Below are 27,147 nucleotides of genomic sequence, written 5' to 3'. Positions count from 1 at the left end.
CGAATCAGTACTTAGAGCGTGTGTTTTATTGTTGTGTAGCAGCTGAGTGGAAGAACAAGACAATACGAATATTAATAAAAGCTGCAGAAGAATAAAGCAGTAAAAGAAGGCAGGCTGTTTTGCATTTGAAATCGACGCTCTATTGAAAAACTGTTGTTCTCCACTCGTGCATGTTCAAATCGGAGGAGTATATTAGAGCCCCGAGTCGGCCAGAGTTTTTAGTTTCTAAGTGAACAGCAGACGGCGGCATGCTTTTAAGACGGAGTTCAGTTCTCGCTGTTCTTTCTTTAAATGTCTTTTTACTATGCTTGCGAACCAAGGTACGTGCGGACCTTCGTGAAAACTTGTGTATATGGGAATGCGCTGTTGTAATTTACCAGCTGTTTTGCAGAAAGTGGACAGTTAAGATTTTGCAACAAGCTTAGATCTCGCTGCATTCTGACAGTGATTTTGTAAGCTAGCGTTTTCATCTGAAGGAACTGCTCGCTATTTCAGGATCTGTAAACGCAACATTTAGTCATGTTTGGATGTTTTTACTTGGGGGGGGGGGATGATAGCATTTTAAATAATGTTTGTTTGCTGTCTACGCAGATGTAAGATGGAAATTGTAGAGTGCAATCGATGAACGATAAGGAATAATGGCTTGAAATTGCCTGTTTTGGACATTATGAATTAAGTCAATTGTTCCTTCTGTCTTAATCCTTAGTGGCGCTTGTGCACGCTCGTGCTTTGTGATATCCTTGTATTACCGAAATGATCTTTTAAGATGCATTTTTAATTGGTTTATAATTTTAACCATTTTGTTTTTAAACAGGTGTCTTTAGCATCCGGACATTTCGAGTTACAAATCTTGTCGATGCAGAATGTGAATGGTGAATTACAGAGCGGGTTGTGCTGCGATGGCTCTCGGAATGTTGGGGATAGAAGATGTATGAGGGATGAATGTGATACTTATTTCAAAGTCTGCTTGAAGGAATACCAGTCCAGAGTTTCTGCAGCAGGGCCTTGCAGCTTTGGATCAGGATCTACTCCTGTCATTGGGGGAAATACATTTTCTTTGAAGCACATCAAGAATAAAGAAAAAGCCAGGATTGTATTGCCTTTCAGCTTTGCTTGGCCGGTGAGTGGATGGTACTCCCTACTTTATTTGCGATAAAGGCATTCTTTATTCAGGACACAGATAAAATACCATCTGGGTGTTTATTATTATTATTATTATTATTATTATTATTATTATTATTATTATTATTATTAGTTACATTTGCCGCTTAACATTTTGTAATGCAAGTTCATTTTATGAAGTTAAAATGTACCATTAGGCAAAATAGGAGGGCCCACGTGGGGAGCCGAACTGCCTGGCCCGAACATGATTTACATATTGACCAATCAACGGGTTGCAAAGTAAATCGTTCTGAGAAACAACAGTTTATTTCTCCATGCAGCTGTCAAACATTTATGGATTTGATAACGGTTTGTGTGCCAATGAAACGGGGGGAAGGGAAGGGGGGCACGTCTTTGACAATAAGTACACATGTTTTGACTGTGGCGTCTACAACATTCCTTAATTATACATTACATTTCAAACCATGTTGCAGTGTATTGATCCTCATCCAATGAACAAAATGAATGTTACTTTGCAGTTACAGGGCAAGGTTCAAATGTTTTTTTTTTTTAATCATATATGAATTAAGATTAACCTCTGAAAAGGGGACACTGGTTTTGAATGTGTGTTTTTTTTTTTTTTTTTGGTCACTGTGGAGGTCAGTTTCCCGCTTAATTAGGAATTTCATAGCAATGTGAGGTGTTCAGACCATGTGAATTAGTTTACTGCACCATTGAGGTGAAGGTCTAGTGTGCACTGTTATGCCACCTCGAAGTTACTTAGAGTGGGAATTTACGAATATATATATATATATATATATATATAATTATATCTATATATATATATATATATATATATATATATATATATATATTTACCGGTATCTATTTACCATTCAGTAGTTATTTTGTGTTTTGAAATAGGCTGTAGCGACTGTTTTTACAAAAAGTGTCATATCGTAAACTTGTCGGGTATGTTGAAATTCATCTGGTAAAACACGTATTTTGTTTTAGAAATGTAAATAGGGGGAGATGTTTTTAAAAAAACTGTGCTTTTGATTAACTTATTTTTTTAAAGTGTCAGATTTAAGCATCAAAGGTTTCATTTAAATTTGAAGATCTTTTGGCTGTACTGTTGAGACATTGGCTTACATTTGTGAAGGATATGGGAATCAAGGGTGTTTTCACAACCTTACTTGGGAAAATAATATAGTTCCTCAAACAGTGGTTAAAGGTGTTGAATCATCGTATTGTGATAGGCTGAACACCCGTGTTACCTACTTTTAAGGTGTAATAGAATACAGCAGAAGGAAGTGTGACCCCTTACATGTTTAAAAACAAATGAACAACTATTTCAGTGCTATGGCACACAGTGCTCTGATGGAAACATATAATCTTAAAATATGTTAAGCAAATTATTCTGCAGACATTTTTTTTTTTTACTGTTGGTTTAGGTTTGAGCCTGGGGAGGATTAGATGTTGAAAGGGGCATTCCTGGCAATTGGATCATATTGTTAAGAAAAAGGCCTGTTGCCCTGGCAACTTTTTTTTTTAATTGATGATTTTTTTTCTCACTTCCTGCTCCAATATTTCTGTACTGGGAGCTGTAATTAGACATTGTCTGTTGCATGCTTCCTTTTCCAGTGACCCTCTACCTGTCCATTTGGATTGTAATTCACAACACAAGGTCAGTTATTTTGGTTTGGTTGAGTGTTTTGAATTTGAAATGTTATTTGGGGATGCAGGAAAGTATAGTCATGATTCAGCTAAGTAACGGAAGAATTATTTACAAATTCATTGTGTATTCTACCTTTCTGTTGAGCATGGTTTTACATACCCTTGTGAGTGAAGGGTGTGGAGATGGTGGGCTATAAATTCATTTAAATAATTGGAGGTTAGAATAAGTTGCTAGGAAACAGGGTAACAGACTCAGAAAAGAAACTGCTTGTACCAAGAATACTGCACCTGTGGTGGCTGGATCAGTATCAGTAAAGTCAAGTATCTTTTCATTTAGAAGCCTTCTCTCTCTCTCTCTCTATATATATATATATATATATATATATATATATATATATATATATATATATATATATATATATATATATATATATATAAAACACAACATTAATTATTTTGGAAATTAAAAGAAAGAAAAAAAAACAGGCACATAGGTTCATGAACTGCTTTCCATAATACTATTAATATCATTTTATTTTAAAGAGGTTTACATGCATGCAATTGGTCAGGCTACGGATTCCAAGCCAGTCAAAGCTGGCAGCTCTGTTTCCCTGATTTGCGTGTCTCCTGGTTTCATTTAGTTTATTTATTTTGAAAACTGAGAAGAATTCCATGCCTGGGTTAAATTATTCTGCTGACTAAAAATCTGATTGGATAGTTCTGCAGAAAGAAAAATAGTAAAGTTGAGGCCCATGTTGGCATCCTGTCTACTAGTTATTTAGAAAACTTTTTATATTATTATTAAAAAGCACCCCAAAATCCTGAAAAAATTGCATATTTCACTAGATGTGATATAGGGGCCTGTGTTGAAATGCTTACATCTTAGTTTTAGAAATTAAAGCATATTTTGTTTATAGAGTAATTGAGAAAATTAGTGAGATGCTGTGGCTTTGAGTGGATGGATCTTAATTTTTCAGGGTAAGTCAATAAATCTGTTTTTATTCTCCTTTGTTCTAAAGTTGAATACGGTCTTATCTGCTAAACTCAGATCCCAGAGTATATCTAAAACCACCAAACCTAAAATTCAACCATGTGTACACCTGACAGCTACGCTTTCATACAGCCTACTTTTTTGTATGGCCAGTAACAGTTCTCCAGTGGTGCTGTTTTATCAGTGTGGTACCAGTTTGTCATTGGTAGAAACATAATATTACTGTTCTTTGATATGTGCTGTAGGCCAGGCTGGTATCTGTTCTATGTAGGACAGGGGTGATGCATGTGGTTTGTTAATATTGGTCATAAATGTTCAGAGTCCTTTACCAGCTCAGCCCTGGTTTATGTACTTAAGGTAAGTAAGTAGAGAGGCCTCTCGTTTAGGCTTACTCTTTGTGAACCTGACTGTTGTGCTTGGCTGGCTACTAGGTATTCCTTCAATTAACCTTGCCTCCCCTGCATTTACTGAGTTTATCAATGGATTCTTTAGCGGGTAGGTGTAGTGCTAGAATAGTGGATTGATAGGCAATTCCTTGTAGTGATTTAATAAAAAGCAAAGTTTTACTTGTAAATACAGCAAGTTATCTTCATATAAAGTCTTTGCAAAGCTACAGAGGATGATTGTGGAGGGTGGAGAATCAAATAAATCCTGTTACTGTGTAGATTTTTAGTTTTGTGCTCTGTTGGTTTATTCTCCGTACTTTCCGAGTTTAAAACACATTACGGTCTGGCCACCCAGACAGGAGCAGTCACAACTAATATTAACCAAGAACAACAGCATGCCCAAACTGACTGCAGCGAGGATTACAGAACATAATGGGCCCCATCCAGAAATAATGCTAATACAGGACAAGCAACAGGAAGCAGCAGTAGACTCAGCAGAACTCGGCTCCCAGACAAACTATGGCCTTACTTCATATAATGGCAACTTCAGCGTAATACATATCCACAGAATACTCGTTATTCCCAAAGGCTTGCCAGGCCAGACATCGGCCCAGTTTAATGAATGTTACACACTTCTAGTTTGTATGCTGGTATTTTTGTGCCCTTCATCATTTAGCAACAGCAAGACAGCTGTAACATTTAGGGGGGGAGCAGAGGCTTTTGTGACTGGCTTGGCTGAAAAATCTTTGAGGAAAAGTTTTCTGGCAGCTGTGCCAGTAATGATATGTTTGTTTTACATCCCATCTCTAATGTGGCAATAAAGTGTTAACTGCTTTACTAAATGCAAAAACTGATTCTCCTGACTTTTGTTTCAAGAATTTCAATTGCAGTTGTTGCTGTAAATATTTACCTAATTAAAGTGTGGAAACATACAAAAAAAACCTAATGCTTCATTATGGCATTAGTTTAATATGGTCCGTTATGAATATATATAAAAAAAAAAAAAAAAAAAAAAAAAAAACCTATTCAGATGAAGTGGCAAAATTCTGAACTCTCAAACAATATCAGTAGACTTTTAATCTTTCAGATGTTAAGAATAATACATATTAGTACATGTTTAAAAACAAATGAAAAACTTTCAGGGCTAACCATTATAGTATATTGTATAGATACTTTTTTACATTTTTTTTCACAGCTCATTAATAAATATATGAAAGTGTTACAAACTTCTTAAACTAATTTTAAATAGTTAAATGCACTTTCTTGTAATGTTTTCAGCTACCGCCTCTGCATTTAATCTCTTAATTTACAATGTTGGCTTCTGCTATCTGGGACGGGTGTGATGCGTTCTTAAACTTGCTCTGAATAATAACATGGTTAAACTATAAGAATATTATAAAGATCTTGTCTCATTATATTGAAATCTGATATTCTCAAATTAGGTGCGATTTAAATAGTTATTAATATATTGCTTTCTGGTTAATAGCCCTCTGACAGAAGGCACTAGGTACTTGTCCAGGCTTGCCCAAATTTGCTTGTGTTTTGAAGTATTTTCCCACAGTTATCAGCAAGTGAAACTATAGGCGTCATTACAACACAATATCTATTCAAAAAATAGTTGTGCCATGATTGCATTCTGTGCGGAGGCATGAGAAAGCTTGCACTGATTTATGGGCACGGTGTTATGCATACACCTGGCAGCTGTTACCTTTCTATGTTGGCTGTTTAAGAAGTGCTCAGTGCAGCATTGATAAAAAGGTTAATTTGCAGAAAGGCATTACAAGTACAGTTACTATGTAGAACAAAGGCGTTAAATACGCCGAATGGTAAACATGCATGACTCCTAATTTGTAACATTATAAGTAGCTTACAAAATGCTGAGGCCATGCAGCTTGGATTAGTAGTAATCAGTGAAATAATATAGTGTTTATAAATACAGTTCCATGGCAAATGGATCCTACACAACAAATAGGCTTGCCAGGGATGAGATCTGTTTATCTAGATGGAAAGAGATACACATAAATAGCAGGATAATTTCCAAGAACAGTAGTAGGAGTCTGATTAAAACACAATTGTTCTGTATCATTATTGGGAAGTCCATTGTTCCCATTGGGGGACTAGTTTGCTTGCAAATGTGACAAGTATGTGTCTAGTGGGGCCTTGGTGGTTAGAAAATCCCCCTTTCCCTTGCTGAGGTTTGTAACTTTTGACTGTTACCTGATACTTGTGAGAGCAGTGATGGCCTCAAGATAGACAAAGCATTTCAATGAGGTGATGAAATAAAGAAAACCACCTGAGATTCCATTACTGAGGTGTGCTTCAGCTATCTTCAAGTAGTCCTCGATATATGCCTTCCAATTCAAGCCACAGATAACGCATAGTTCGTTTATTGAAAGAGTCAATGTTTGGGATTGCATTTTTCTATCATCAGCAAACAAGCACAGTCTGTATTTCAAAAAACCACCACACTTAATTTGAAGTTTTCGGATTATTTATCTATCTGTATGAATAACGCCCAACCCACTGTTTATGTTTTGTGGTGTAGAACTGTACTCGGGTATTTAATCTCGAAGTATCAGTGACTTCTTAGAGACTTCTTAGAGTTGCTGTAATTGAGATGTCTGTTTAGTCAGACTGGATAAGGAGACATGAGATGAAGAGGATCACATCTGTCTAAACCATAATCTGTTCTCTGATAATGCATGTAGACTTACATGGTGAATAATCATATAATCAGTCTTTGCAGAAGATTTACAGCCCCTGCTAATACATTAGTGTGGAAAAAAAAAAAAAAAATATATATATATATATATATATATATATATATATATATATATATATATATATATATATATATATATATATATATATATATATTTTTGTTGACAATTTTGTTTTATTTTATTCCACAGAGGTCCTACACTTTGATGGTCGAAGCCCTTGATTTCAACAATGACACTAACAATGGTAAGCAATGTGTTGATTTAGTTTTTATATTTGAATGAAAGTTCAAGAATTCTATTAAAAAAAAAAAAAAATGTTTTTTTTCTTTGTAATCAAGGATCTTTCACTTTCTCCACAGAGTTGGAAATCTTTCTTAGATCAGTTACAATTTTCTCGGTTCCAACAGAACATGTTACACACTCTGGAATTGCCCATTATTAGCCTGGGAGCAACTCTGGTTAAGACAAGGCTGGAAGTTTTATTTTTTTCTTTCTTCCCCCAACTGTAGCTTATTCCCTGAGTTGAAGAGTTTGTGCTGACAGGTGGGGCTCTGAGAAGAAGGAAAGAGAGTGTGTGTGTTGGGGTTGTTGGGTTGTGGAGGCACGCTTTACTTGGTTATGAAAATGTTTTTATATTCTTGATGGCTAATGGCAGGTGCTAGCTCGGGTCATAATCGTACATGGCCTCTGCCAGAAGTTACAAGCACAGCTGTATATTACGACCTGTGTACACATAATATTTGCAGTGGACCCCAAAAAACACAAACAATTATGAAGTTATATAATCTATGAAATGACACCTTGCTGAGGGGAGGGGGAGGGGGGATCCGTGGCATCCCATTTTCATTGTGTGGATTATTTATTTAATCATTTTTTAAAATTACCCTATTTTAACTGAGTAGCAAATCCTTTTAAATATGTATGTTTTTGTATCTTGAATCTCTTGCAGATCCATACAGTATTATGTGTGAAAAGCTGAGCATACCAAAAGTACACAGTATAATGCTGATTATGCCAAAAGTACAAAATAAAACAAATGTTATGTTTGTCATACCAGCCACTTTGTGGTTTATTTATGTAGCTAAAGTAGAAAAATTAATGTTAAAAACAATGTTGGTTTATGGAAAAAGCCCAGACACTTTGCAATTAACAGAAAACCCCAGAACAGAAAACAATTTTTTCATAATAAAAATACAGGTATCTGCTGAACAGGGACACTTGAATTCATCTGAAGCATTAAGCCCTGCTGACAAAGCGCCTCTACAGTTGAGATCCAGGCTGAGATCCAAGAAATTTAAGATATGACCGTTTCTCAGGGGTGATTATAAAGTAACAGTTTGCTCTCAGGTTCGTCCTTTTTCTAGAAGTGCTGGGATATTTTGGATGGCTTTTTATGTATCTTCACCCTACAGTCAAGTGCTGCTGGCAGCAGGTCATAAGGTAGCGTCAGTTCATTGCAGTCACACCGTCCAGACACAGAGTGAAATACCACAGATGTGTATAGTATTCCAGACTAATGTGAAATATTATTTCAGACTATAATTTTAACATTCTGCTTTTAAGAAACCAGAAAACAGCAGCTATTAATAGATTTATTTAAAAAAAAAAAGTGTGCTTGACCGAGGTGAGATGTACAAATTCTGAACGCTCTGTGAAAACACTTGAGCTAGGGAATCTGCTTTGAAGAACTAAAGCCATTTAGTGATTTGCTCAAATCCCACTGTTTACTTCCGTTGAGGAACCATTAAGGGTTGTAATTCAAGATCTAAATTGATGTTAGTTCACACAGTGTTTCTTGGCCAAATTCAAAATTAGATTTTGTGTCAAATGTCTACATCTTTGCCATCTAGGAGGACATTTTAGTATTAACACCTCAACCTTGGGAGCAGCAAGCACTTGACATTTCAGGTCTATCCTATAAAGTTTGTCTCGGTACCAGAATATAGCAATGAGCGGCAGTCTGCACAGCAGCCTGGTGTTGCTACTCTGTAATTTATGGTAACTGTGGTTCTGTCTTGAATTTAGGAAATGAAAGGCATGGCCTTTTGAAGATAGTAATATTAGACTAGGAAATAGCATTCACTGATTAAACATGTGTGATTGAAGAGAACTAAAGCTTATTAAATCGGTTTGTCTTACAGCCACCTGTAATTGCATCTATTTGATAACCTAGCTAGAAGAGAAGTGTGTGTGTTTTAAAATTTGAAATTTCGATAACCGTTACCTCACAGAGAGGGCAGTACATTCCTTTTCAGAACAGTCCTAAATAAAAGCAGTTTTGGGGCATCATTTTTTATCGTTCCTGCAGTCCTTTCAAATTGTTTTTTTGTTTGCGGAACAGATGCTGGAGTAGATGTGATTGAGAAGGATGTCCACTCGGGTATGATCAACCCGAATCGTCAGTGGCAAACTCTAAAACACAACGGCCCTGTTGGCCAGTTTGAGTACCAGATTCGAGTAACTTGTGATGAGCACTATTACGGCTTTGGTTGCAACAAGTTTTGTCGGCCAAGGGATGCATTCTTTGGACATTATACCTGTGATCACAATGGCAACAAAACCTGCTTGGAGGGCTGGTCAGGACCGGATTGCAATACAGGTACAGTAATTGCGCGTATTCACAATTATGATGAATATTGACTGCAAAACTCCAGCTGTAAAAATCTGTGTTTTAGAATAATTGTAATCTGTGAAGTGGGGGCGGGGAAGGAATAGTTTCGTGCAGAACGTTTTTTTGCAATAGCAGTATAAAAATATTGCTAATCTACCTTCCATCTTAGATCAGCATATTGTATGCATGTTGTCTATTTATAGTTGGGAGTTCTATTGTTAGAAAATGAATTGGTGGATTTGCAGTCGCAAGGCACCACCTACCCCAGTCTGTTTCCAGCAGAACGATAGCAGAGCTGAGATAAGTCTTGGATTTGGTAGGATTACTGCACTGGTTAGAGATTAAAACATTCCCACGAGTTAGGAGATGTGGGGAGCTGACAACATGCTGACTTGTGTTGTTTCTCTCTAATTTCTAGCTATCTGCCGTCAGGGCTGCAGCAACGAACACGGCATCTGTAAGCTTCCCGGAGAGTGCAGGTAAACAGCTTAGTAACATTTTAACATACATTAACACATTTATCAAAGGATTAACCCCAGACAACAATTTGTATTTAACCCTTTCAAAGTTAAGAGTGACATTTGTTCTTGCTTGGTAATTTGCACATCATTGCATTATAATAGGGCATATGATCATGGTGAATGTTCTGTGGCTGTAACATCACAACCCTCCCTCCCTCCCCGCCTTACATATTCAATAAATGGGCAGAAGTCAAACATTTTTCAAAATGGGATTAGTAAGATCTCTCGGTCCCTTTGCTGTTGTGAGCCAGGCTGTGAGTGCTGAGAGGTTAATAGCTGGGATGGAATCTTGTCAGCAGACACTGATGATTGCAAAGTTTTTCTGCCACGCTTTGAAGTTGTTTCCATTCTGGCCAAGAAACAATGGAAAACAGAACTCCTAGATGTACCCAAAGCAATTTAACAATTAGCATGGTGGAACCTAGTATTAATACTCAAACAATAGTTTTCTGCTGTCATCTATAGATTGTCGGCTACCTAAAAAGGGACGTCAAATTACAGACCAATGAAGAGGAATTGATTTAATATCAAGTTTCTGCCGAATTTGCAGCAGAGTTAGTGTTTGTGCAGTTGAACATGTTTACATGTGAACACTTTGTGTTTTGTGACTTTTGGGTTGTTCATTTATTCTTTATTTTCGAAAGTGCAGAAACACTTCTAATTTCAAACTGTGATTGAAAAAAAATCCTCTTATGATGAGCAATTGCTAACTGGTTATAACATTATTCAGCTTTAGCTTTGTCTCCTGAAGTAATTAGTCCAGCTGAGTGAATCGGTGAGCCCAACAACATTGATTTGTGTGGTTGACATCAGAATAAACATGACCTTCAGAGGTAGCTGCATCCTAATCAGAAAAACAGGCTTTGTTACTAGGTTTTAGGCGCACCTCCTACTTGCTGTTCAGGCACGCATGGGTTCTCATATTTACTTAAGGTGCAACTTTCCCACACGTCATTTGCATGGTTTCATGGTGGCTGAGTGTTGTCTGCAATAGCTTTGTCCAACTTGTGGTTTTATTTTTTTTCTTCAAAAAAATGAATTGCATACAGCATTCATTAGCTTTTAATAGACAACTTAAATGTATATATGTTATCTAGTTGTATACAAAGAGTAAGCAGTGCAATAATCATGTCATTTTATATTAATAAAATGTTTTGTTTATCTTAATCTGTAAGGAAACTTAAGTCCCACACGACCCAACATTTCTGCCATATCCTTTTTTGGCTTTAGTGCAAAAAAATTCTTTGTGTACTTTAAAGCTGGGTTATGCGACAAGACCAGAGATGCTTATGATTCATCACCTCAGCGCACTAGTCAAATTTCTTATGAGAACTTTATTGTAAATGTTTAAAAAAACAACAACTAGACTGGCTTTCCTGAGATTACTGCTTTGAATTACTATGTTATTCAGGGTTGTTTTTTTTAATGAACTTGTGCTTCCTTTTCTGGCTTGTTTTGTAGGGCAGAGGGACTGATCTCTTTTTTTTTTTGTTGTAAAAGAACTAAACATGTATAAAATTCATTGGTTCTTGGGTTTTGCAGGGAGCGGTGATAGATCTTTTTACAAAGGATGTTGATGTTTCCAAAAAAAAAAGTTAATCTTAGTTTTCTTCCTGCATTCCAAAATGGGCATGTTGGCTGTGCCTGTGGTCGGAAACAATGTGATTGTGTAGTGTTAACATTATTCTGCCACATTTTAAATGTTAATATAAAAAAGGACTGGTAGAAATAGAGAACATAGGAGTATCTTTAAAGGCACCTACCAACATAAAAATGACTGCAGTTGTAACCTTCACACAATGGCACAAAAGCTGTTTGTTTTTCTCGGTTACACAAAATAGTTTCTTGGCTAAATCTATTTATTTTTGCATAATGTGGCCTATTGGCTTTTGATTCATAATAATCTCATTTATTAGAATTACAATTGCAGCTTGGTTAATAATTTTATTTATTTTTTCTGTTGGTTGTCTGGCTATTGTCTATAGTGGACTTTCCAATTTAAAGTCCAATCTGACCTAGTCTTTACAATGATTTGTTGTGGACATCCTCCCTTTCGGTCTCAGTTGTTAGTGTTAGAATAGTGTAGTATTGTGCTTAATTACACCATGCTGAGTCTCCAAGAACAGTCAGTCTTTTGTGCAAAATTGGCTTGAGACCCTGGCAGAGCAGTTTTTTTTTTTTTACATTTTTTTGTTTTTATAGAAAACCGCAAACTATCAGGATTCACATTAAAAAGGCAAGTGTTTTAGGATGTTACAGGAACCAAAAATACTCAGTTTCTTCTTAATTTCAGGTGCCTGTATGGTTGGCAAGGGCAGTATTGTGATAAGTGCATTCCGCATCCCGGATGTGTCCATGGCACTTGCGTTGAACCATGGCAATGTCTCTGTGAAACCAACTGGGGTGGTCAGCTTTGTGACAGAGGTACTAATCTCCTAAAATCTTTCTGTAGAATTAAAGGTAGAGGAAGCTAACCGTATAATAGTTGCATGATTTAGTTTTGAAATGCTTTTTATTTTTGTTTTAATCAGCTATGTATCAATCATCACGATTTTGTTTTCTCAGACCTTAACTACTGTGGAACTCATCAACCTTGTTTGAATGGCGGCACCTGTAGCAATACAGGACCTGACAAATATCAGTGTTCCTGTCCTGAAGGCTATTCGGGAATCACCTGCGAAAAGGGTATGGCCTTTTAAAATATAAAAGGGTCCCAACAAGTGGGATTGGAATGAATTTTTCCGATCGTAGATAGATACCAGAATATATGCAGATATAAAAACAGTGTTCTGTACAGTGTAAGGTGTAGTTTACATAGGTTAATGTGAACATATATTGCAGAACGAATGAAACATTATTTAAGATAATAACTTAACTTGCCTGTGGAGTAGGAGCATGTGAAAGCTGATGCTTTCCTTTTCAGTGTACATTTCAATTTTTGTTTTTGCTGACTCTGCATGCATTTTTTATTTGTTTTGGTTGGCTTGTTTACAGTTCAGCTTGGTGAAAATACTTTAGTCCAATTTTTATTAACAAAAAAAAAAAAAGATTTCCTTCAGTGCTGACAGCTTTATTGCCTTCGTGTTATACACATGGTTTCCTTTTGTGTAATGCTCGGGAGACATCCACTTTCTGAAAGATTTAACATTGACACATATCTGGAATTCCCTGATTTTAAATAAACCATTAGTGATTGTTTGTAAATCCCTAATTGATTTCTGTAGGAATCCATACCAGGCTATAGTGTTGAAATGTGTTTAGGATGAAACCCTAAGACCCCAGCACAGTCTGGAGTAAGTCATGGTGCATTGATCAGGTCAACTTAGCATGAAAGATGATTTCCTGCCTGTGCGAAATCACGGACAGCTAATGAGAATATGATAGGATTTGAACCTGATTCTTCCCTGGTTATATTATATGAAGCTTAGGTGGTCCAAAATGGGCAAGGCAGGGCACTGTTACTGGGAGAAACTTAGCAAGCTGGTAAAGAAAATAAGGGAGGTGAACTTTTGCACTTGTGAAACTTATTTGTTTTTACGTTTCCAGCGGAGCATGCTTGTCTCTCAGATCCCTGCTCTAATGGAGGAAGTTGTGTAGAAACAAGTTTTGGATATGAATGTCAGTGTGCCCCTGGCTGGGTTGGGCCATCTTGCATGACCAGTAAGTGTTTTTATTTGGCAACACATTTAGTCAAAGATAGACTAATTCATTCATTCATTCATTTTACACAAGCTTATGATTTTAAACACAACCTTTTTTTTTTTTTTTTTTTTTTTTTTAACGCAGATATTGACGACTGTGCCTTTAATCCTTGTAATCATGGTGGAACCTGCCAAGATCTGCTTAACGGATTTAAATGTGTTTGCCCACCACAGTGGACTGGAAAAACATGTCTGATAGGTATGCTATCTATCTTGCGTTTTTTTTTTTTTTTTTTTTTTTCTGTTTACACTGAATGACTGCTAGCTATGTATCTTCTGTTTGTTTTCTTTTTAATAAATCATAGCATAATTGTTAACAAATGTTGAGAAATGTTGGAAATGTGCTGTAACATTACACAGTGCCAGCCAGCAAAAGTAGAACAACAAACACAGCTAGGAATGTAATAAGCCTTTTTCTACTCTGGGTTCCTGTGGGAAAGACCCTGCACCTTCACAGTCATGTCAACTCCCCCAGAACAAGGAGGGTACAGCTGGGTTTCAGAACTCGGACGATATTATAAGGAATGAGCTGTCTGCATTCTCAGTGTGTCCCTTTTGACTAAGTGCAGTTAAGGGCATCCAGAGTCACAGCGCTCATTGGAGATGTTTGAACAACTCTCTTTGCAATTTAATCCTATAATTCTTATTTTTCCTAATGAAAGCCTTATTTTACTAGTTAAACTCATAATTAACTGAATTAATTTACTAACTTAAGATATGTTTTCCCACCATGGTCAACTTTGGATACTGTCTCACTAATTACTTTTGACAACAAGTAAAGTCTGCATACCGTTACAAATTAAATAAGGAATGACTGACATATGATAATCACATATGTTTTAAAGATTTATTTATTTATTTATTTACTTTTTGGAAACATAGATGCCAATGAATGTGATGGCAAACCTTGTGTGAATGCTAACTCCTGCCGGAACCTAATTGGTGGATACTTTTGTGAATGTATGCCAGGATGGAATGGCCAAAACTGTGATACCAGTGAGTGAACTGTATATTAATATGCATAACCATGTTGTCCAAACTGAATGCAAATTTTAATGTTTCTACAGTGTTCAATGCCTCTCCAGTAAGTTAATCTGCAACTAAAGTATCAAGCTAAGGAACTGATTATAGAAAGGGAGTAGTCGGTCTGGAATGAAAATATACAATTTTATCAAACTCATTAGTCCACAGCAAGCTAGATTCTGATAACCTGGCTATAACAATCATGTGAAGTTTCACTAACTGCACTGAGAGAATTGCTCATGTTTCCCTCCCATTATAATAAGCTTATCTAAAGGAAAGCATGCAGGAAATCTGACAACAGCTTTATCTAGGCAGAGCTAGGGAGTCTTTTGAATTCTTTCTCTGTAATTGAAAAGTGTATTGCCGTTTTACGATCAGATATGTGAATTGTTTCTTGTTACAGATATTAATGACTGTCATGGGCAGTGCCAGAATGGTGGAACCTGCAGGGTAGGTTTTTTTGGCTGTGGCCTTTTTGTTTTCTCTTTTGTCCTTTTTGATTTGCAGCTGTTTAAAAATAGCAACTGTTAACACATGGCTGTGTCACTTTTACTTTCAAACACTGATAACTTGCATAATTAAGTTGTTATGCTATTTAGCAATGGTGGAAAAATCTTGCACTTCAGAAGATTTGGATTTAATATAAACATTCCTTCCCCGTTTGATTGCCAGGAGAATCTTAATTTTGGACCCTTTTATGGTGATCTTTTTATAATGTTTCTTTTTTTTTCTTTCAGGATTTAGTTGATGGCTATCGTTGTGTCTGTCCACCCGGCTATGCAGGAGAGCTGTGTGAGAAAGACGTCAATGAATGTGCAAGCAACCCTTGTCTGAATGGAGGTCGCTGCCAGGACGAAGTCAATGGATTCCAGTGTCTATGTCTTGCTGGTTTCTCTGGAAACCTCTGTCAGGTGAGCATTGGTGAAATTCATACTGTAGATATTGGAACCTCTTACCAGGGAATTTTCTTTTTAACTGTACACTAAATACCAGGTACTCAGTCAGCTGTAGTTTAACCTCTTTGCTGCCAAGGGTAGTTGCCACCTCCCTGGCCACAGGAATTCGACAATTTTTGGAATACATTCCTTTAATCACGATTATATCCAACTTCATACATTGTCATCTCTGGTTTTGTTCCAGATTGTGTGTTTTTTCACAAGGCAATGTTGAAAGCTATATATTGTTGAATTTGTCTTTCAGCATGCTTCGATAGGTTTCTAATTTACAAAAAGCACGTCGGTAACCACAATATACAACAAACAAACCGACAGTTTAAAAAAAGGGAAAAACCGCAGGTCACAAAGATACACTAAAATACAATAAATCTCCTAACTAGCTCCAAGTAATTACAAAAAAAAAAGACACAGGTAAGGAAGATTTCTATTAAATGATAAATGGTTACTAATAAAATGTCAATTGCAGTAACCGGATAGCATGTTTTTCTGTAACTGCAGGAAATGCAACAAACGAATAGATATATGTTGGTAGTTATAAAAAAAAAAAAAAAAAAGTCATGAAAAAAATATAACAGGTTGGGATAAATGAGAAAATGAGAGAAAAAAAAAAAAAAACCTGAGGTAAAACACTGGCAAAGTACTAAAACACAAATCTCCTCAACAATCAAGAGCTTCCCAAAATTATTTCTCAAAAATAGCTTTGTTATCTAAATTTATATCTCACTGTTCAGCCAAATGTGTGGTGTAATGAACTTGGCAATCGAAAGTAAAATAAATAAAGAACGAGTTGAATTTGTGGTTTGTCAAACTCCTGAGGGGGAAAAAAACTTGCAAAAGTATAAAATACAGGGAATATGTACATGTCAATTGTGGGGGAAAAAATTGATATAACGTATTGATAAATAATATACAGAAGGCCTTTTTAAAAGTTAAGCAACGAACAGAAGTCTTAAGCACTCCTCCTTGTCTCCCTACAGAAACTACAACACAGCGTTCTAGTCATGCCTCCCAAACTTTTTTTTTTTCCCCCACTCTTTTTCATCATGCATTTTGAACCAATATAATTGTGACAATGTCTCAGTACCCATCCCATGCTTCATTTGTTGCAGGAAAGGGTCCTAATCACAGCAAGTTTTTTTTTAAATGGTGAAAAAGACAGTAGCTTTTCAGGGCACCTCAGAGTTGGAGGTGCCAGGGATGTCCTAAGAGCACATTAACAGCACATTTTTAGGAATAGAGGTTCTTATGGAAAAGTAATTTCCATTCAGCATGCCACAAGCAGTGCTGGTTGCAAAATGACTACACTCAGAAATGCAGCTATAATGTTTGTTTACTCCTAACTGTCAGTTTATATGGAGAAAGTGCATTTGTAATTGTGCCATTTAGAGTTTTCATGTTGTTGTTTTCAGTTGGATATAGATTACTGTGAACCAAACCCTTGTCAGAATGGAGCACAATGTTACAACCTTGCAACAGACTACTTCTGTAGCTGCCCTGAAGACTACGAAGGAAAAAACTGTTCACACTTAAAAGACCATTGCCGCACTACACCATGCGAAGGTATTTATTTAAATTTTGGCTCTAACAAATTATCTGAAACAGTTTCTATTTAAAAAGCTAAAAAATCCTATTCTGTTACTTGAAAACATTCAACATTTTTGTTGCATACCATGGTGTGAGATTGAGTAATGGAGTAGCTCATTGTTGGATCAATTTAAATAAATATCTCAAAGGGCTTGTTACAGTTTGAAAGGTGCATATATAATTTTGGTTTAATTTGCACTTCCATTGCCTCTGCATAGAGCCTCTAGAGAAATACCTATGGGGGGGGGGGGGGGGGTAATTTTCCCAAGTCCTTGAAATCTGGCAATATGTTAGCAATTCTGTGTGTTCTTCTTTATTACTTGGTGGGCTTCCCTTTCTGTGTTATGTGAATGACAGACTGGAGGTCAGACCAACCACAGAGGTGGATAGTATCTGTGTTGCTTTAAACTAAGTGAAGTGTTTCCTTTCCAAGCGAATAGAGATATATATATATAATATATATAAGAACATAAGAAAGTTTACAAACGAGAGGAGGCCATTCGGCCCATCTTGCTCGTTTGGTTGTTAGTAACTTATTGATCCCAAAATCTCATCAAGCAGCTTCTTGAAGGATCCCAGGGTGTCAGCTTCAACAACATTACTGGGGAGTTGATTCCAGACCCTCACAATTCTCTGTGTAAAAAAGTGTCTCCTATTTTCTGTTCTGAATGCCCCTTTTTCTAAACTCCATTTGTGACCCCTGGTCCTTGTTTCTTTTTTCAGGCTGAAAAAGTCCCTTGGTTCGACACTGTCAATACCTTTTAGAATTTTGAATGCTTGAATTATGTCGCCACGTAGTCTTCTTTGTTCAAGACTGAACAGATTCAATTCTTTTAGCCTGTCTGCATATGACATGCCTTTTAAGCCCGGAATAATTCTGGTCGCTCTTCTTTGCACTCTTTCTAGAGCAGCAATATCTTTTTTATAGCGAGGTGACCAGAACTGAACACAATATTCAAGATGAGGTCTTACTAGTGCATTGTACAGTTTTAACATTACTTCCCTTGATTTAAATTCAACACTTTTCACAATGTATCCGAGCATCTTGTTAGCCTTTTTTATAGCTTCCCCACTTTGTCTAGATGAAGACATTTCTGAGTCAACAAAAACTCCTAGGTCTTTTTCATAGATTCCTTCTCCAATTTCAATATCTCCCATATGATATTTATAATGTACATTTTTATTTCCTGCGTGCAGTACCTTACATAATATGTATATGAGAGAGAGCTTAATGTTTTAACACTTTTGTTTTTGCAGTAATTGATAGCTGCACTGTTGCAGTCGCCTCTAACAACACACCGGAAGGAGTCCGTTACATCTCCTCAAATGTATGTGGGCCACATGGAAGATGCAAAAGTCAGGCAGGAGGCAAATTTACCTGTGAATGCAAAGAAGGCTTTACTGGAACATACTGCCATGAAAGTAAGATTCATGTAGTATTTTATTATTGTTTGGAGAATACAACCTGATGAGGTTGCTAGTGACCTCCTTCGTTATACTTGAAACGTCACGTTTGCTGTAGGTTTTTAAATATGTCCTTGAAAGATGCAGATTGGTGTTCCCTTGGCCTTGAGGAGGTTTGGTCTAATCTTCAGGCTGTCCCTGGAAAAACACCACCCACTTAGATGGGTAATGTGGGCATTGTAGTGTGTGCAGATAAAGCTTGCTTAAAGCAAGGTGAATGTTTCGGCATTAAGATTAATAACTTCCCAGCCAGTCAGTGTGGAAGTTGTTTAATGGCCTTCCACTGCACCAAGAAGTCTGCCTTTCCACTTGTGGATGGGGAACTATTTATTGTTCAAGATCTAAAAGTACTGTAATTGGAAATTCATACATACAATTTTTAAGGCCGTATCATTTTTTGATAATTGTACAAACGGTCTGAACCTTTGCATCTCTGCAACCTCTGCATTAACTTTGCATCTAAAAATGTTTTCTAAATCCTTTGTAGACATCAATGATTGTGAAAGTAATCCCTGCAAAAATGGTGGCACATGCATTGACAAAGTGAGCATTTACCAGTGCATCTGTGGTGATGGCTGGGAAGGAGTTCACTGCGAGAACAGTAAGTTGTTTGTTCTGCTTCCTTTTTAATGCATACAGGTTCAGATTTTTGTGTGTTTTTAGGATGGGATAGAATCCACCCATATTCCAATGAAATTGAAAGTCACTGTTAATGACGCTGCAGTTAACTTGATAACACTGCAATGTTGTGTGATTGTTTTTCTAAAGATTGATCTTTGTGTGCATGTGGTGCAAAACCGGTTTTAAAATATTTAGCTAAGCACGTTTCTTAATTTCAGACATCAATGACTGCAGCGTGAAACCTTGCCACAATGGAGGCACATGTCGAGACTTGGTTAACGATTTTTTCTGCGAGTGCAAGAATGAGTGGAAGGGGAAAACATGCCACTCCAGTAAGTGCTGATATTAGATTTTGCATTTCTTCCTTTATTTTGTTTCCACTGAATATGTTCTGATAGTGCTAACAGCAGTTACTTTTATTTCAGGTGAAAGCCAGTGCGATGAAGCTACATGTAACAATGGTGGAACGTGCTATGATGAGGGAGACACCTTTAAGTGTATGTGTCCACCGGGATTGGATGGTGCTACCTGCAACATAGGTACGCTATAGTTCATTCAGAAATACTTGTTAATGTTTCTCTTGTAAGTCTATGATGTTTTGAGCAAGAACTTTTAAAAAATAAACTTCCATTGCAGCAAAAAACAGCAGCTGCCTGCCAAACCCCTGTGAGAATGGAGGCACCTGTGTAGTGAGCGGAGATTCCTTCACTTGTGTATGCAAAGAAGGCTGGGAAGGAGCTACTTGCACACAGAGTAAGTACATTTTTCAAACCTGCCTGCCCCCCGCCCCCCACCCCCCTTCCACTAACAGATAGCTCATCCTGTTGCTCTGTTATGAAATTGGAATCAGAAGTTGAACTGGTTTTTTTAGACGTTAACCATCACATGAGCCCATTTTTTTAAAGCAGTGTGTGATAGTATGGACCTGGGTGTGAGAAAGTTGCCAAGTAGATAAATGAAGACAGATGTTATCTTGCTTTCTGTACATTCTTGGCCTAACAGCAACATGTCTGCTTCCACTCATATCCTCTTGTTACTTGCTTTACAAGGGTTTCTTCCTGTGCACATACATTTAAAAATGTATTTTTCAATGTTTAATGATAACCTGGAAGCAATTTAAGAAGGTAATGCAGTATATTTTGCAAACTGTATAGAGTAATAAGTATCTACATCTTTGGCATCATAAAATTGGCCATGGTTCACACCATTACATTCACCCCAAACCTTGTTGTAACCTGGTTTTATGATTCTTGTTCTGTGTTTTTTAAATTATAACTTTCTGTTCCACAGATACCAACGACTGCAACCCACATCCCTGGTAAGTAAATTCAACATACATATTTTTACACAGTAATTTGTTAAGTTTGTATCGCTTTTGGACGTATAAGCACAGCAATTACTTACTGCAATATGGTAAACATATCACAGCATTTATAGAGTAGCTTAATGCAGTGACTTTAGAAATTATAGTAGAACACAAAGACTGAACCTTTGAAACTCACATTATTTTCCTATTTACAGCTACAACAGTGGAACTTGCGTGGATGGAGACAACTGGTACCGATGTGAATGTGCCCCAGGCTTTGCTGGCCCAGACTGCCGGATAAGTAAGTATTAAAATTTAGCATCACTTGATTCTTAATGCTGTGTCAATTTAAGAAGTAAGAGTTAAGAATTACAAGAACAAAGATGCTGTCAGTTATTTCCAGTTTTGTTAGTCAGGAAGGTTTTTATAAGAAGTTAAATCATAATGCTCTTCAGCCTGAACTGACGATCCACCTATAAACGTGTAATCCACCCTGAGAACCTGAGGTGGTTTGTGCTCATTCCCATTTAATTGGTGTTCCACAAGCAGTTGCATCCATAAAATGTTAGTATTGATCCAGAAGTATTTGAAAGCTAAAATAAAACACAAAACAACTTTCACACATGAATAAATAACCTGTTGAATGTTAACAAATCTGTTGTCTGAATAAATAATGTTCAACTGCACAACAAAATGTAAGTGAAGTAAAGTTTTAGCTTTTTTATTCCCTTGATCTGTAATTTGAAACATTTAAACACGGTCAGCATTATTAATCTGATAGTGACTGAAGAGATAGTGTAGGTCTGTATCTGATTACACTGGGGAAGAATACTGGTTAAACTTGTTTTGGCTAAAAATAAACAAGAGTAAGCTTATCCTGAAATTATCTTTTCTCTTTTTTTTTTTGTCCAGATATCAATGAATGCCAGTCTTCTCCATGTGCGTTTGGATCTACTTGTGTGGATGAAATTAATAGTTACCGCTGCATCTGCCCCACTGGTCGAAGTGGCCCAAGATGTCAAGAAGGTACTGCATTGTGGATACACTCTCGTCTCCTTGTCATATTCCGTGTCCTGTGCCTTAGGGGAGTGCGCGAATAGTGTGTAGACTCTTGATGTGTTTGAGATCTGTTAATGGGGTATTTCTTCCAGTGCCATCAGTTAGTTATCCCTTAAGCAGTTGCACACCTTTTACACAGAGCTATTGGGGGAAGCTGATATACCCATTCAGGTTTAAAAAAAACAATGCAAAAAAACGTTCTTGCTTTTTTCCTGAGTTAAGATGTGATCTCTGGATTTTTTTTTTTTTTAAGACGTGCTTTTGGATTCTTCCTTAATAAAGGAAGCTTTAAAAAAAAAAAATAGTACTGGTGTTAAGGACATTTTGAACCTGACCATGTTTTTAATTAAAACCTTTTTGTTTTTCTTTTTCTTGTTAGTTACTGGAAGGCCTTGTATTGCCGAAGGTCGTGTCACATCAGACGGCTCCAGATGGGAGGAAGACTGTAATACATGCCAATGTCTAAATGGAAAAGTCACATGTACAAAGGTACATAAAGCTTATAGTTATTAATGTACTCATAAAATTATATCCAGTTTTATAATGTACATTTCTTTTACATGCAGATCTTTTACAATGTTACTTTGCCTTCTTTCAGGTGTGGTGTGGTCATAAGTCTTGTCGAGTGCACAGTAAGGGTCGCAACGAGTGCCCTGCTGGACAAACCTGCATTGCGATAAAGGATAACCACTGCTTTGTGCCTCCGTGTGCTGGACTGGGTGACTGCTGGCCTTCCAGTCAGCCACCAGTTAAAACCAAATGCCACGCCACGTCCAATTTCCTGGACGACAGCTGTGCAAATATCACTTTCACCTTTAATAAGGAGATGATGCCACCAGTAAGTAACTCTTAAAGGCATTAAGAGTTCTTAAAAGTTGAGTGCAGTTTGTTTTATTAGTGAAGCTGTTAGCTTGATACAGTATTACACACATTGTTGTAATCTGCTAAGAAAGCCTATTCAAATACTGACAGTTAAAAATATTATTGTAAAACTGTTCTGATGATCTTGTATGTTTCTTTCTAGGGGCTTACCACAGAACATATTTGCAATGAGCTGAGGCACCTTTATGTTGTGAAGAACCTTTCCGTGGAATATTCTGTCTACATGGACTGTGAACCCTCGCCTGCTGCCAATAATGAAATCCATGTGGCAATAGTACGTATATAATTTATTTTTTCTTTTGATTTCACCATCTGAATTCAAATATTTTTATCCTGGTTTGTATTTATTGTACAGTGGCGTGACTGAAAACCTTCAATAGTGTGTATGTGTGCGCATAATATATATATATATATATATATATATATATATATTATGTACATGTATATATATATATATATATATATATATATATATATATATATATATATATATATATATAATTTGTGGGGGTGGGGGGTTTTTTTCAGTCCACAGATGTCCACAGACAGGACAGGAATCCCATTAAAGACATCACTGATCGAATTATTGACATCGTCAGTAAACGTGACCTAAACAACACTATTATTGGAGGTATTGCTGAAGTTCGTGTACAGAGGCGAGACTCTGAGAACAAAACTGGTAAGAAGCTTTTATTGGTAGTAGTAGTAGTTTTTCACTTTACATCTGGGGGGTGGTTCCAAACACATTTTATTTATTCATTATAGCCACATAATTTGTAATTTTAAAGTTGATTTTAGCTGAAGAATATTCCATTTGATTTTGATTAAACAATTACACAGATTATATACAACATAATTCAGGAGGAAATTCTCAAAATGTATCCGTAACTTGTATGCAAGTGAAAATATTGGTCCTTTTTTTATAAAAGAACAAGTAGGTAGTTAGTAGATTTTGAAATGTCAGGTGAAATATAAATAGGGTATAAATAAGTTTCTTAAAAGCTGGATTTATTTTAAGCTCTTATCTGAGTTACATCAGAGTTTGACAAAATATTAAGTGAAATGTTAATTATTGCTTGCTTTTTTTTTTTTTTTTTTAAAAACAGATTATTTGGTGCCATTGCTGAGTTCTGTTTTCATTGTCATTTGGATCCTTGCTTTGGTCACAGTCTTCTTGTGGTGCATGCGTAGACGAAGAAAGCAGAGCAATCACATGCACTCAGCAACCGAGGACAACACTACAAACAATGTACGCGAACAACTCAACCAAATCAAAAACCCCATCGAGAAGCACGCGGCGAGCAGTGTCCCCGTTAAAGATTATGAAAACAAAAACTCAATAATTGCCAAAATTAGGACGCATAATTCAGAAGTCGAAGAAGACATAGATAAACACCAGAAGACAAGATTTACCAAACAGCCAGCTTACACACTGGTCGACAGAGAAGAGAAAACTCCGCACACCACTCCCACAAAAAATCCAAACTGGACAAATAAACAAGATAACAGAGACTTAGAAACGGCACAGAGCTTAAATCGAATGGAATATATTGTATAGCAGACAGCAGAGCTGCCGTGCATAGCGATTCACTATCAGTGAGGGCTGAGTTTGTAGTTCTTAAACTGTTGTGTAATAGTTGTCCTAACGTTATTATTTACATAGAATCCCTGTGTTAATTTAAGTTTTGACAAGCTGGCTTACACTGGCAATGATAGTTGCTGTGGTTGGCTGGCATACCAAGTGCTGCATTTCACATCTATGCAAAACTAGTTTAAAGTGCCCTCTTGTAAATCCAGTTGCAGCTGTATATGATTGATATGTTTTAAAAGTATTTATGAGCTGAATAGACATTCCCCTAGTGTAAACGTTTTGCAAAGTGTTTGCAAGTAGTCTGGGTTTTTTTTTTTTTTTTTTAGTGGAACTTCAGTATTTATATATGGGCTTTTTTTTAATTTTTATTGTGGATGTACAACTAGTTCTGTATTTGAAAGTGCCTTTGCAGCTCCAAACCACAGCAGCCATCAAGAAAAAGTTTATTTATTTTTATTATATTTTGTTTTTTTGTTGGGAGGGTAAAAAAATGTCAGCAGTTGCTGCCAAAATGAAGAATTGAAAGTATCAAACTAGAACTTTGTATAGATATGTAAATATTTCCTTTTTTATTATTATTAGTCACTGTGTATATTTTTGATTTTATTAACTTAATAATCAAGAGCCTTAAAATACCATTCTTTTTTATTTATATGTATTGTTTAGATTTGAAGGTCTTGATAGCTTTGTAAGCTTACAGCTTCTTTATTTTTGATGGAAATTGTGTTTCATGTTGCCTAAATGCCAAAATTTGAAGTGTTCTAGAAAGAATAGTTTATTTAAGAAATAGAATGGGCATTTATGCCTGAACTGTTTTTGTACAATGTCAGATGTTTGGAATAATTTCTATAGTATCCTTTTTGCCAGGACACTTTGGTGTAAGTACTTAAGGCATGTGGAAAAAAAAAGTATAATTTTGCTGCTTTGGGTTTTAGGAAAACTGAGCGACAGACATGTCTGCTAAAAAAGAAAAAAAAAAAAAACTAAGGGAACAAAATATTGTGTAGCTAAATGGTTAATGGTTTCATGTAAAATAAGTGCAGAGTTTAGAAATAAGCACAGCAATTTTTGTTTTTAAATGTTGCCCCCCACTAGCTAATATAATAAACCAGTTGCAGATAAAACTTTTTTTTTTCTTTTCAGTTTTTGAATCTACTGGTTTAAAATGACAAAATGTAATAAGCTAGACACTGAATACTTGAACAGTTGAATCCCTGTTAGGATCACTGTAGTAGAATCACCACAAGTTACACTGCTTGCCTAACTGAGGAATCAGTGCTTTTGCAGTGCATATTTTTTTTTATTTTATTTTTTTTGTTTTAAATACTCTAATATGTTAATCTCATTCGTTAGCCCTTGAGATCATGGAGATCCCTTGTGTATTCTGACTTTAGTGTTACAAACTTGAGAATAAATTTGACGTATTGTTTCTGGCAATATTTTTTGGAAAGTAATATTTATTAAATATTTTGTATAAAAAGAGGATCCAGTTTTTGTTCTGAAGTGGATTTATTTACTGTTTGCTGTTCAGTATAATGGACAATCAATTATAAATTTGATGCCTAGTTTTGAAAGGAGAAATTCTGTGTCACAATTGGATATCCAATTTCTTTTTTTTTTTGGCATGTGTGTATCCAGTCAATTTATCTGGTTTCACAGACCCTGATTAGCACCAATCTACCATACCGTAGTAGGTAAAACCCAGCCAACCCTATATATATATATATATATATATATATATATATATATATATATATATATATATATATATATATATATATGTATATATATATATATGCATGAACTGTCAAACCCCTGCAGAATTTATGTTGGCTAGTCATGTACCTAGTGGCTCATACGACAATATAGAATGTCAAACAATTTAGCCATTCAAACATCACTACATTAACACTTTGTGGTCCTATGTCGCACCAGGTCCGACATTACAATTTTCCCTTTCCAGTCTGATGTCGGGGGGGGGGGGGGGGGGGGGGGGGGGACTAAAGCACAGGTCTCTAGTCATTTTTTCTCCGGAAAAAGCCAAGAAAACCTTTCAATGGCTATGTGAGACCGATAGGAGCCGAATTAAGCCGAAAGAAAAGGGTGTATCTGATAGCCTCATGCACCACAGAGATGACACGGACACAAACAAAGGAGATAGCTGCTTCCGCATCCAGCGCTCAAAGTATATCATGGACATTTGCAGAGCTTTTTGAGATGTTATAGTAATAAAATAATGACTTGGATTGCATTATTGAGGAGTTTGGTGTTAAAAACGTGCGATCAGGAGAGGATTTATCAGTATGCATGTCTATGAAGAGGTATGTGAAAAATACAGCGAACAAGTGGTGGGGCTTGGTTGGAGATACAGTACTGAGTGTCCTTTTGCGATGCAGTGCCTTTTAAATCCCATTTTACTCTGGGGGGGGGGGGGGGGGGGATTTTAAACAGCACTTGTAAAATAAACAGAGCGTGTGAAAATAAATTGGACCTGACAAGCATTGAATAAATTGACTGCTAAGGGTTAAGCAGAACTGGTAATGCAAATCCTTCCTAACGTAATTATCAATAAGACCAAGCTCCCTTAAATATGCCATATACTTAAAATGACACACATGGCATTGTTTAACCACAGCGGTAATGTTTAATTTAATAAAATCCACATATTTGTACTTCTATCATAAATATCAAACTATGGCTACAGTTTACACAATACTTTATATTGAAAAAGGGTGTTGTCTTTATTTTGAAAAGTGAAGCAACATTTAAATTGAATACAAAATGTATTTTTTGTTTATTGTTGGAAATCTAATATAAACTGAATGGAAGGTTTTTATGTGCCCAGTCTAAATCGGTATTTGGCAATATGTGTCTCTAAACACACATGACTAGAATGGATTTAAAAGGGGTGGGGCTGGATAGTGAACTTTCTAGCATGTGTGAGTATCAC

At 36.3% G+C, this 27,147-nt stretch overlaps 1 protein-coding gene across 1 annotated transcript; it reads left to right on the top strand.

Annotated features, from left to right (window-relative positions):
- On the top strand, window positions 1–25,682 carry LOC121316096 (protein jagged-1b-like). The gene is made up of 26 exons (XM_041250867.1): window positions 1–320; window positions 815–1,120; window positions 7,068–7,122; window positions 9,220–9,477; window positions 9,908–9,968; window positions 12,304–12,434; window positions 12,576–12,695; window positions 13,557–13,670; window positions 13,797–13,910; window positions 14,594–14,707; window positions 15,138–15,184; window positions 15,472–15,645; window positions 17,100–17,250; window positions 18,532–18,696; window positions 19,226–19,339; window positions 19,578–19,691; window positions 19,785–19,898; window positions 19,996–20,112; window positions 20,650–20,677; window positions 20,881–20,966; window positions 21,578–21,691; window positions 22,104–22,213; window positions 22,323–22,562; window positions 22,749–22,880; window positions 23,135–23,285; window positions 23,713–25,682. The coding sequence occupies exons 1-26, from the start codon at window positions 249–251 to the stop codon at window positions 24,162–24,164; spliced, it is 3,654 nt and encodes a 1,217-aa protein (XP_041106801.1). The 5' UTR covers window positions 1–248; the 3' UTR covers window positions 24,165–25,682.
- Window positions 25,683–27,147: the final 1,465 nt, after the last annotated feature.

The sequence above is a fragment of the Polyodon spathula genome, chromosome 5 (assembly GCF_017654505.1).
Source record: "Polyodon spathula isolate WHYD16114869_AA chromosome 5, ASM1765450v1, whole genome shotgun sequence".
Taxonomy (NCBI): domain Eukaryota; kingdom Metazoa; phylum Chordata; class Actinopteri; order Acipenseriformes; family Polyodontidae; genus Polyodon; species Polyodon spathula.
Note: the sequence above shows the minus strand (reverse complement) of the source record. Positions and strands in the feature narration are given on the sequence as shown.